Genomic DNA, 12,850 nt, shown 5'->3' with positions numbered 1-12,850 from the left:
GCAAGGGTGGCCCACGCCTTGACAAGCACCCCAACCCTTGGTCACCATCTTGGGAAGTCCCACCCCCTAACCCCTGACCTTTGCCATCAGCAGTCCCTTTCCTTGCCCCTAGAAGTACTCCTTTTGGGAAGCAGGTTTTGCCATCTTGGAGCTGGAAAACCCCAAATTATATTCTAAAAATCAAGCATCCACCATAATATATTTTATTTAAAAAATACATATATTTTGTCCCGATTTGTGCGTGTTTGCATTGTATATGCAGACAAGATTGCACGATAGCAATGAGCACACAGCAGGGGTGAGGGACCACAGAATCACAGAAAATGGGCACAGAGCAGGGATCCGTGTGCATGGCCCCGACTCGGTGTACCCTGCACCTGCTCCGCACTCACCTGTCCGGGCTCAGCAGTAGCAGCCACGGCGGCGCCGGGCAGAAACTGTTGCTTGGTGCAGAGAAAAAGCAGCCCCTCCCCATCACCGCTGCCAGGCAGTTTTCACTGCATCGCACCGGGCTGCCCGTGTCTCCATCACCACTGCCTCCGGGCTGCCTTGAAGAGCAGCAGTGATTGTGCAGAGCAGCCGTAGGCAGCCCAAAAGGTGGCAGTGACAGAGACGCAAGGCAGCCTGGCGCGGCACAGGCTCCAGGTGCCTGCAGCCAGACCTTCCCAACAGCAGCGATGGGGAGAGGCCACTTTTCCCCCACGCTGAGCAACAGTTTCTGCCCAGTGTCACCGCTGCTGCCAAGCCTGGACACACCCTGGTACTGCGGGGCTGGGGCCAGCGGTGGCAGCATCTGGAAGGAGCCACCCCAACCCTGCCGCATGCCCAGCGGAGAGCAGGATGCGCCAGGCTGAGCAGCACCTGGGCCAGGCAGTATCAAGGGACCTGCCACAGACTGGACAAAGCCCCTCCATGGGTCAGATCCAGCCTGATTATGGTTCTCATACTCATGGAAGTGGACTGAGTCAAGGTGCATGAGAACTAGCACCCCAGGAGAGCACACTGTTGTAACATGTACATCTCTGCCTAGGGACAAGTCCTGGCTGTTACCAGACAGTGTGACATTAACTTCATGCCCAACTGAATGTATTTTGCTTCTATATATAAGATGATGAATATTAGATGTGGCAAGATATTGCTTTGAAGTGTAATAATTCCAAGAAGATTTAAGGGGTTTTTCATAATAGTGTTGATCTCCCTTGAATTACAACCAGCTGCACATAGGCTTTCCTGATTTTAAGTTAGTCAGTCGCTATTATCATAATTTATTAATAAAGAAACCACTTAAAGCATCTATTCTTTTCTAAGGCTCAACATCACATCGTTTCTCTCAAGTTTTCCTTTACTGTCCAGCTACCATGAAGGCTTGGAAAATTTGGAAAAATACAAAGTTGCTGAAGATTGAGGTTTATAATTTTGAAAATGTTCTCCAGGATTTTAAATATTTATGGCCAATTGGAAGTTTTTTCATCTCACTGAAACTACGTTCTCAGAAAGTGAAACATTTTGACAAAAAAGAAAACCTTTCCTACAGCCTTTACAAATACTTATCACGTGATGTAGTTCTGGACTATTTCACATTTGTCTAATATGCATCTTAGGTCAGCTCATTTTATAAGCTACTTACCTACATATAGCTAAAATAGGACCATAGTTTTCCCCAAATCCATAACATGGCTGCCCTGACTTAAAACATGCAGAAGTGAGTTAAAACACAGAAAAATAAGTGGATATGATCATCTTAAGACAACATGTTCATTTCCTTCCCATTAGAGCCTTAAAGTTTCTCAATACCATTCCTATTTATGAATTTCAGAACACTATTTGGATCCAGATTTTGCACAGATGTGGCATCAGCAAAATGTTTCATCCTCCTTTTACTAGCAGGGAACTAAACAGTTTTTAAGGCAAGAAGTAGGAGGAGGGAAGGGAGATCATAAAAACAGAAGGAAGTTGTTCTGAATTACATTGCTCTCTAATGGATTTTTGATCCTTCCAGATGTTTATAACTGTTTCTCTTCTGGGCAGCTAGTTACTATTCTCAGTAACAGAAACTTTTCTCAGAGACGGAGATTTTTTTAAAAATGTTTTTGGCTGTACTGAACAGCATGTCAACACTGAAATACACATGCCTACAACGACTGGAAAAGTCTGCAGTGGACTTTATACCAGGCCATGCAGAAGATTTTCATAACATTGAAAGCAGTTGGTTTAAATAAAAAGTTTTTGAAATGATGACGCCCACGAACGTATAAAGAAACCTTTTAAAAATGACCAGGACTGGAATATGCTCTACGTTCATGACTGCAACATCATGACATTTTTTTTTTTAAAAAGTGATATCTGCACATACTAAAATTGAATGCTTCCTTTGCTATACTTTGCCCAGTACACCCAGGTCACTTGAGTTTCTATTGAAAAAAAAAAAAAAAGCCCTAAAGAGCATAGGCTTAAAAGAGCAAAGAAATCAAATCACACTGATTTTAAATGTAAAAATGGTTTAAGATAATGCCATACTTCAACATGCAGAAATACAAGTCACTCTACTCCAAACAAGAGATGCCTACTTATTGGCTTCATGCTAGTACTTCATTTCTCATCATGCTGGGTAAAAGAGATGCAGTAATTATGCATTTAGTAATGGTATTAAATTTATCAATCAAAATACATTATTACACTAATTTAAAGGAAATCTGACCTTTCACATAGATTATATTTCCAGTATAAAAGCTGAAGATATCAATACAAATACACTGCCAGGTTTTCTTACCTGCCTTGTCATTTGCCAAACACAATCAATGAACTGAAGGAAAATGGGAGATCTTTCAGCATCTGCATGATCATCATCTCCATGGCCTACTCGCTGAAAATCAGAATGAGCAATGTTTCATTTCAATTGCATCCATCCAAAGCAGCACCCACATCATTAATACCAAAGAGACAGCTGAGGCTGGCTCTCAGAAGAATGTGACAAATTTTATCTTTCCACTTCCCCCCCAAATCCTGACTTGTTTGTGATCCTACTTTCTAGGAGACCGGAATGCCAGCCACAAGAACAACATTTAAAACATTCACCTTACAAATACAATGAACATTGACTAAACCCCAAAATTCCCTTGTCAATTCAGAGTTTCCACATAAGGACTTCTGCCTTGCTTATATGAACAGAATAAATAGTTGGGAATCCATGTTCCCCACCTCACTTCCACAGAAGTACAGATTCAGTGAATCTGGCATTTTATCATACTGAATAAACTATCTGAAACAGTTACTGAAACTGTACTGAAACTAAGATTATTCTCCATACCCACATGTTATTACACCTAAGCCTCTAGAAGTCATGTATGCTGCACAAGGTTTTATAATCTACCTCTTTGCTAGTTCAAATTAAACACACGTGTGCACGTACACTGTGCTTGCTGTAAGACAAAGACTGCACCAATATATATATATATATTTACCTACATGATAGCCATATCTTTTCCCCAACATTTCCCCCTTTTATTATTTCTTCACTAAGTTCTTTCATCATGCTTCACAATCTTCTACTCTTCCAGAAATATCTAGACATTTGCCTTGTATTACTGACTTCAAATTTTTCCTTCTGGTAAATTATGCTGTGCACAAGTTAATATATTAACATTTCACATAAATACAGCTTTTTTCCTATTAGAAGTGAATTGGTCTGATTTCTCTGAGACAGCTCAGACTGCTGGCACACAGCAAGGTACAGGAAACATTAATCTAAATGCTGCAAAACAACAAGTCAAGTGGCAAAAAAATAAAAACATCTGCAGGAGATTATTTTGTATTAATTCTTTTAACTTACCACGGCAAACTGATGTCCAAAACTTATCCACTCTTTTTCTATAAGAATTTCAAATCCTTTGATAGTTCGGTAATAGCTGTCCAACATAAGCATGGCTAATGAAGTCAGCTGGGCAGTTCGGTCCCAGCCATCACCGCAGTGTACCACCACTGATGTTTTACCAGATTCAATTTTATCAGCAATTCTGACTGCTCCAGTAAGAAGCATCTTTTAAAAACAAAAACCCCAAAAAAGTAGCATGTTATACACCACTTTAGCCCAAAGCCCTATTCCGCAGTCCTAGAATACCATATTGTAAACTAAGAACGCAACACACGTTTCTGTGCGACCAAAACAATTTTTTTGCTTAAAATTAGAGTCTCTCTAAATTCTGGACTATAATGAAAACATGAATAAGGTGGTACAGACCATTCAGGAAGCTACCAAATAGAGTTCAATCCTTTCAAGAAATTAGTTCTCTCGTGAACTACTCTTCCTCAGAATTTAATTTTGAGCAGGAGAAGGACAATACTTCCAGCTAATCAAAGCCAAAACAGTAGCTCTGGGCAACCCAAACATACATGTGGGTTGAGCTGTCTGGCTTCTGAGTTGCCTGTACTGACTTGCTGGTAGACGGAGCACATGTTACGTTCATCTTGGGAATGCATCTATATTTTTACTATTAAATGCCTGAGTTCAGAAGTCAGGGGGCAAAAAATGGTGGCCACTAATGTAATTCTTATTCCCATGAAATCTCACTGTTGATTTCAACAGTCTCATTCCCTTTGGAAGTTGTTTGGGCTGCTCTTTGCTTGTTTAAACTTCAGGTCATCTCTTCCCTACGCAGATGTGTCTCTGTAACGTGACTCCATGTGGCACTGAGCTATGCATGAGAGAAACAGCTGGAAGCAGGACTACTGACATCAGAATAAGGAATCTCATGAGACATTTGGCATCTTTCCTTTCCAAGGCAAGCTAAAACATTTCTTGGAAACAGGAAAGCCTGTATCTGTTGCAGCAGCTGTGCTTTCACAAGCCCAGCCTTGAAAGCCATTCAGGCTTTAAAGACAAAGATTCATTGCATTTGCTCTTTTACAGTTAAACTGAAGGATGCCAGGAAAGAACTGTTAGCAAGTAAGGTTAGAGCTTCTATTAGGAAATTACAGGGCCTGCAATATGATCTGGTTAGCTGTAAAACTCACGTGCATAAGTCACAGACAATGTATACTGCACTGAAAAACGTGTAAGCATTGCAAACAACTCTTTGTTGGGTTTATGATAGCAACAGGAAAGTGATTCCTTTATAAGTAAAGAAGCATTCTCTATACTCTCCTAGAAAAAAATATCACTAATAATGATATAGATGCCAACCTATCACTAGTGTAAAAACTACAGGAGGAGGCAAGAGTAGATACATGCAGTGAACAGAAAATGGGAAAAAAAAGACAGCTAACACATTAGTTCAGCAACTCAATGGAAGGAGGTGAAACGTTTTGTTCCACTTCAGACAAAACTTTTCATCTGTGAATATTTCTAAGAAACTAAAACAAATATTTTTATTTTATAGAATAACTTGTGTGTTAATAATCCTTCCAGCTAATTCTAAGTGTACCTAATACTAGAGTTTCTAAACAATACTAGATGAAGTCACAGTTTGAGCTGTCAAGACCAAACCACCTGAAACTGTCAGAATCACCCCACAAGGTGTATCCAGACTTCACGTGTCTCAGGCTACTCAAACCTTAACTAAAAAAACCAAGAGATTTCACAGTCCAAGCCTGACATAGTATCACAAAGAAGCCCCACTGAATTAAAAGCAGGGGTGAAATGCAAATACTAGGGCTATAAATGAATACCTTTTTTTTTTTTTTTTTTTTAAATGGACAGTCATATTTAAGAACTGATAAACTTAGATGGAAAAAGATACTGGTTCTAAATATTTAAATCTGATTTAAAATATTTCAGTTCTAACTGACAAAAAATTAAGCTCCCCCAAATTAATAGATTTTTCAGATAAATCTAAGTATTTGCTCCCTCTGCTGGCTCTTCTGCAGCAATTAACAAGCAGCACTACCAGAGCTAGGCCAAAATGGGTAATGCAGGTAAGCACATCAAAAATACTTTGCGTGAGTGACATCTGAGCTGAAACTGCACAAAAATCAATTTCATTTTAAAATCTGTTTCTTCAGTATTTGACACCAAAGTGGGAGGAAACTTGTTAAAGCAAACTTTGCAGAGGTTGGCTAAAACAGATAGTCGAGTTTAACATGATATTGCGTTATTTTAATAGCATGCTAAATAATAAAGTAAATTGCAGTCCAGTTGTTTTCCAATTGGAGTTTGGGTCATGGAAATAAATGAATGTCTAGAGTAAAAACGCTGATGCTGCATTACTGGGGTAGATGAATAAGGATGGCTGCAATAGTTCAAAATGACGTCTCTTTGGCAGATGACCAAGTACAGTTTGAAATTCTCATGGCAGTTTTCCAAAAGAAAGGATAACCCTGGTATCCCAGCTAAGGAGCAAAAATAAACACTAGCTAGCAACAACCTTGATCCTAACGCTTCACTGAGATTTAACTCAGCATTTCCCAATGCCTACAAGACGAAATACACAACATGCAACATCTATCTGTACTCACAATAAAACTAAGAGTTAATAAACTTTTTAGCCAAAAAAAGATTCAATAATAAATTATATTTTTATTCTGTACTCAGAAATACAAATATGTTGCTTTAAAAAGCCAAGAACATATTGACATCACATCTCATGCGTCTTACCTTTATGTATTCCAACCAGTGTGTTGAATCTATATTAGCCAACCACCGATCCTCATCAATAGTAGGATAAACTATTTCTTTCAGCTTACGCAGCGATTCTCTCATCACATTAATGTTATGAATGTCCAAAAAAACCAGTTCAACATTAGGATAGGAACTTTTATTTTCACAGCCTCCACCTTTTACCTGTCATTTAAAAATAAAAAGGTGCGTGAGTTTAGTATAATGTTATCAACTTTTCCGTGTTTTAAGGTTTTCTTAACACAAATGGGAACTAGTAAAAATAAAGTAAAACAGCCTCTATGTTACACCTCCCAAAAACACACCTGTTTTCCCTTGTTAACAATTTGGTGTTCTTCCATTTGGCCTACTGCAACCAATTCCTTTCTGGCCTGCCTTAATCCCTCTTGCATCCTTGCTATCTATCTAGTCTAAACCTGTGCAAAACACAAAACCTTTTTCCAAATGTTTATCAAACGAATGAGAGCACGTTTCTGTTCCATTTCAGTGTGCTGACACTACAACAGGCCCAATAAATAAGAAACCCACTGCAGCATTTTCAGGTGTGATGGACTTCACTGAAATATTTTCCTGCTCTGCCTGCACAGCACAAATATTGGCCCATCTCTTCAACTCCCTGAGCTTTCTTTTACTGACACCACTGACTAAAATTTCTATTTTTAGATGGCTTTGGATTCAACTGGTCCATGCCAAAAGGTATTCCAGTACTTCTGCAAGATGTAGTTATTTAGACAAGCGGATGGTCTTGCAGTACAAGTACAAGATGGGGAGCTGGAAAATTGATAAGTGCAAATCATGACTCATATAACTACAAACAATTTACTCTTTCTGCCTCTCTGTTGAGGCATCTTTGATCAGGGGATAGAAATAGCTCTTAGTAGTATCGTAAGAATTAGTCATAATTGACTGAATGTTTTGATATTAAAGTGCTTCCCTAAGCATTGCTTTATTGCTAGAAATGATCATCCGTTGAAAGTATACATTATTTTTTAAATACGGGAGCAAGGTAATCTGTCAGGTAAAACGGAGTCCAGTCTAAGACCAGGGCTTCTACACACTAGGATGGGAATAGTACAATTTTAGTATTACATTACATCACCTACTTTGTTTGTAACAGCAACACTATTTTGCCTGGCATCAAAGATGATAAGCATGTGCGACTGGGCATTGGCATCCATTATGGTTTGTAAGTATTTTTCATCTTCGCTGCAATGTTTGTCATTTGGTTCTACCAGAGGCTGGCTGCAGCGTGTTATGGTTGCCTGGCTCTCGGGATGAATCCACGATAACACCTGGATTTAAAAGAGTTGGTATCAGGACACTGTACCACCTGAAAAACTTGGGTTCTAAGAGCAGCTTTTCAGTCAGCCTAATCCCACGGTCCAACTCCCCAGTAAAATGATATTTAAAAGCTTCAGTAACAATAATAATTCATACCATACACAGGGTCAAAAGTATATAACATGCTACCTGAAATCATGACATAGCTGCTTCCAAAATTCAGTCAGCTCAAAACAAATTCTAAAGTTTAGAATCTAAACTATGATTTTGTGCCTTGTACATTCAAGTAACAGTTTTAATTTTTACCTTCTAACTAAAATAGTAAAGTGTTTTAAGTACAGTAATAAGGTTTTCTAAAGGTTGGAAAGGGAAACTACTTGAATGTGGAGATTTATGCACTCAAATACAGGTCTACCTTGTGACATCCTGCCCCCAGCTCAAGCTCCTGCAACTCACTTCTTGCAGCACATCAAGTTAAATTTCCCAAACTTTCTCCCCCTCATGCGATTGCCATTTTCTCTGTAAATGTCTCCTTCCCATTTTAATACAGGCATCTGAAAGGGATAAAGTCTCCTCCATGAATAATAGCCTCTCAGATATTTACCAACTGGCCTTAGGGAAATACAGCACACATTGCATCCTACCCCAAATTTGTCCCTATTCTACAAGAGGAGAGCATATTACTTCTATTCACAAAGGTATTACAGAGCAGTGGTACTCATTAATCACAAGGTGATTTAACTCAGCCTGGAGAACCTCCCACATTAAAACAAAACACCCCCCCCCCCAAAACAAACAAAAAACCTTTTCCTTGCAGCACCAAAAACTAGCACTTGTACTTTCATGCATCCCTTTCTATTTTACATGACTTAAGAAAGAGCTGGATTATTGTTTTAGGAAAGAGCTGGATTACAGTCTTAAAAAGCCTTTAAAAAAAACAAACAACAAACCCTAACAGTATCTCAGCTCACTTCTATAAGCCAGGTAACAAACGCAGGGTGAACGCATGCCTAACTGTAGAAGTTTTACTCACTGGAACTCTTCCTTTTGTTCTAAACGCTGCCACTTTTGAGAGGTCATCATCCTTCACACTGGTTGGCACAACAAGGATGGCAGGATAAGTATCACAGAGTTCAAAAGTGCTGTTAATTCTGGATATTTTCCAACTCTCGTTCGGCAAACCCTGTGCAGAAGCAAGATATTTTCATTTTTTTTTTTAAATGCTAGATCTTTGCACATCTCTATTTGGAGACAAAAAAAGAATACATCATTACATGCTTTAAAAGAAATGCTATGTGCACTGTTTTATATACTTTAGTGCTTCAAAAGCACTGAGGTATTTCCTAATGTATTTTTTTTTTAAGAATGTGGGACAGTATGGCGAAATAAGGCCCACAGTTCACTTAAAAAGTAGTCATCATTAGATGGGTCATTACTAAAGTAAATATTAGACTAGTGTAAAATAGAAAAAGTGATTTTCTTCCAAAAAGTTCAGAGATTGATATCAGACCCTCTTACACTTCTCTCATACGCATCTGTATAACTACTGCTTATTTAATAGTAAATATGTGTAGTAGTATTAGTTTTCTGAAACAGATATGAAGACTTAAGTCTCCATGTACATATTTAGATACGCGAATAAAAATAATTCAAGTAATTAACACTGCTAACACTACGTATTTCAATGTTTATGGGTGTTTGCCACTCCAACAAAATCAGCTTTTGGATGGTTAAACAGGAATTCAAAAGACTAAGTTTAAGTACCCAGGTGCCCATATGTCCTCAAAATTTTCTAAGAAAAATTTTAAAATTAGGTTTAAAAGATTATAAGAATAAAAATAAAGAGGTTAATATCGGGATAAGTTACCTGCCTCTTGTATTCTGCCATTGGATCATAAACTTGCCAGCCATTGACAGGAAATTTTTCTTTATAGCTGAATGCAAAAAGTGGCTGGAAACAACAGCAACAAAAACAAAAATTACACTCTGTTTTAATATGCTAAAGCATAACTGCCTCAGAAGATAGAAGCCAGAAGTCCAGATCCAAGTCATTTCCAACAAAGAATCTTGAACTATTTTCACAGCAGGCCCAGGGGTCCCAATCAGGGTTAAATAATATCTAGTACTGTGGGGGGAGAATATCTAACAAAATAAAAGGCAGTCCCTCCCCAGAGAGGTGAAGTGACTTGCCCAAAGTCTAACAACTAGCCACTGACAAGGTCAGGAATTGAAGCCAGGTCTCCCAATTCCCAGTCCAGAGCTCTATGCACAAGACCAGACCGATATGGTACACCATCTCAAACTGTAAAGCCACCTGTGCTCAAGAGTTGTTTGCTGGGCAGTGGATTCAGGAAGGCACCTGATCTTAATTTTGATATTCTGTGTGTTAGAGAAAAATGCTTACGATATTAGTCAACAAAGCTGCTCCTTCATCAGCCCTAGTAGGCAAATCTTTACACCCAGCTTAAACAAACCAGTCTGAACATTTTTTTTTTTAATTAATTATACAAGATGTGGGAGCATCACCTCCCAGCCATTTAGTGCCACAGATTGCCCAGGTAGCAGGAGCCAGCTCGCAGTTTTTTAAATGACTGCAGTAAGGAAATCAAGCCAAGGTAATCTGTCTGCTTTGTGATATATCAGACCAAGGGCTTCATAAATTTGTTATGAAGTATTTGCTTTCCTTCCACCTACGCTTCCTAAGCCAACAATGACAGACAGACATGGGCCTCCTCTACTTGTTTTAGTACTTACCAGCCCATTAGAGACAGGAAATGCACGCGTTATGAGGTTCTCAAAAATCTCCAGTCTGCTTTGCTCTTCCTGTTTGTAGGCAAGCCTCAAGTTTCTCATATCCTGTCAGAAAACACATCTTATTTTCTACACAGTTTGATGCACTAAAAATAGCAGATGTTATAAACATGACTGAAACCAAGCACACTGGCTACTAGCATCAAGACAAGTCAGCTTCCAACCTAGATGCACACATTAACAAGGTTCTGTCCTAAAATGAAAATACTGGAAACCTCAGGAAGGTCCCACTATGCTGTACAAATAAGCACTGTTCCTGTGAATTCAGCACTGTGGTGAAATGCAGAAGTGTTTAACAGTGCACAGAAGGAAGGGAAATACATCGTTCACTGAAACTGAAGGAGGAATTTAGGTATGAACAGTATAATTAATCAAACAGAAATCTGGCAGGGTTTACATTAGTGGCCATTTAGCTCAGTTGATTGGAGCATGGTGCTAATACCACCAAGGTCGCAGATTCAACCCTTGGCTGGACTAAATGATCGCTTGAGGTCCCTTCGTACTAATCTATGAATCCCTAATTTAATGAAGAGTGCCATGAAATTGTTTGAAAACCTTGGCATTTAATTCTGTTAAGCCTCATTCAAAACTGGTACCTCAAGCAGACTACTGTTATGTTGTGGCACTAGCTCAGTGCTGAGAACAGGTTCTACTACTTCCTACAGCACCTAAATATTTCATGGTGGTTTGTGCTTTCTTCCACATGCAATGGAAGTTATAATGCAGGTGCCTGTCAAAAAAAATAAAAATAAAAAAACCCCTTAAGCAATAAGATGTATTTCCTAAGAACTAAGTCTCTATGTACCTTGCACACAATTTCTATCCCAAAGGAGTTGTCTCCATGGCTCTGTGCCACAATCTTTTCAACTCTACTTATTACTCCAAGGGGAACATCAAGAACAAAAGGTGGATCCTGGAATTTGGATAAAAAAAAAATATATCAATTTCAAATAATAATAAATTAATTACAAAATCCAGTACATTGCATATCAAAATGTGTATTCTGCCACAATAATTTATACTGCCATTTGGATTGATGGCTGTGGAACTTTACATTTAAAATTTAAACCAAGTCTGTAGCTGCTTGGCAGCATAGAAAAGATTCTAGCTAGAAGAAATATGTATACAGATCTTAATGTCTCACCCTCTCAATGCTTTTGATATACAGCCTGTAGTCCGTTACTGTCAGCGTACCACTGATTGCTCCCATAAATGGACAGATATACATGACATCTTTAGCTAGAAAAAAAATACACAAATCAAAAATATTTTGTTACGATAGATATTTGTGCTATAATCATCTATTTTATACAATACCTTCCTGCAGCTTTAACTTGGCTAAAAGACTGATATAACACCTTACAAATGAAGTCATTTCAAAAGTACAACTGATCTGCTACCCCTCCAGCTTTGATTTAATAGAAAAAGTCCTCTGCATTCCTACCCCAAAAGATGATAATCAAATGCCCAAGTCCTGCACAATATGTGCAGAATAAGCCTACTGAAGAGAATGCAGAGATGGCCTCATGCACTGTTCCCAGATCATACAAAGCATTTTTGCTGTGTGTTAATGAAATGACAGGCACATTTTCTAAAATGTCAGCATTTCTAAAGGGCCAAACTTAGCTTGTGGGGTCTTGCATATAAGAAAATCTAAGTGGCACAGAACACAGGTCATTTGGCGAAATTTCCTATAATCTCCTATCAGTTCGGTCCATATCTCATCCACTTCTAATCAGAATTGAGGGTTTCTCAATTGTCAAGGATTCTTCCTTTCACAAAAAAACAAACAAACAAAAAACCCCCAGACAGTCCCATTTATACCCTTTTCAGACTTTCACAGCTGTGAGCAGTATTCTCTGAGCCAACGCATAATCTTTTGTAGCACCATACCTCAGTCATATGGAAAGGCTCATAAGCATCAGTTGACCTATCGCTGAATCTTGGGCAAGTTGCTTAAGTAAAATTTCACAACAGGATCACTTAAATTGGAACTGTATACATTACAGCACAAACTAATTTTAAAAAAATCTCCATTCATTGAAATACGCTGACCACTACATAATCTTGTTTCACATAACTTTATGATGCCAGTAAAAAACAAACATCTAAACTTCAAACTACCTTATATACAAATTGACACTAATA

At 38.5% G+C, this 12,850-nt stretch overlaps 1 protein-coding gene across 4 annotated transcripts in view; it reads right to left on the bottom strand.

Annotated features, from left to right (window-relative positions):
• MTMR1 (myotubularin related protein 1) overlaps positions 1–12,850 on the bottom strand; it is a 48,950-nt gene that overhangs the window by 22,654 nt on the left and 13,446 nt on the right. For all 4 annotated transcript variants that reach the window (XM_090059170.1, XM_090059173.1, XM_090059171.1 and 1 more), the window contains 9 exons: positions 11,847–11,941; positions 11,508–11,615; positions 10,646–10,747; positions 9,759–9,842; positions 8,925–9,074; positions 7,714–7,902; positions 6,590–6,775; positions 3,830–4,036; positions 2,771–2,863 (listed from right to left, as the gene is read on the bottom strand). In XM_090059170.1, coding sequence (XP_089915296.1) covers positions 2,771–2,863; positions 3,830–4,036; positions 6,590–6,775; positions 7,714–7,902; positions 8,925–9,074; positions 9,759–9,842; positions 10,646–10,747; positions 11,508–11,615; positions 11,847–11,941 — 1,214 coding nt within the window. The remainder of the gene's footprint in view (positions 1–2,770; positions 2,864–3,829; positions 4,037–6,589; positions 6,776–7,713; positions 7,903–8,924; positions 9,075–9,758; positions 9,843–10,645; positions 10,748–11,507; positions 11,616–11,846; positions 11,942–12,850) is intronic.

The sequence above is a fragment of the Crocodylus siamensis genome, chromosome 8 (assembly GCF_052110815.1).
Source record: "Crocodylus siamensis isolate JL-2025a chromosome 8, ASM5211081v1, whole genome shotgun sequence".
In the NCBI taxonomy this organism is placed as follows: Eukaryota; Metazoa; Chordata; order Crocodylia; family Crocodylidae; genus Crocodylus; species Crocodylus siamensis.
The sequence above is the reverse complement of the archived record's forward strand: the minus strand, read 5'-3'. Positions and strand labels throughout refer to the sequence as shown.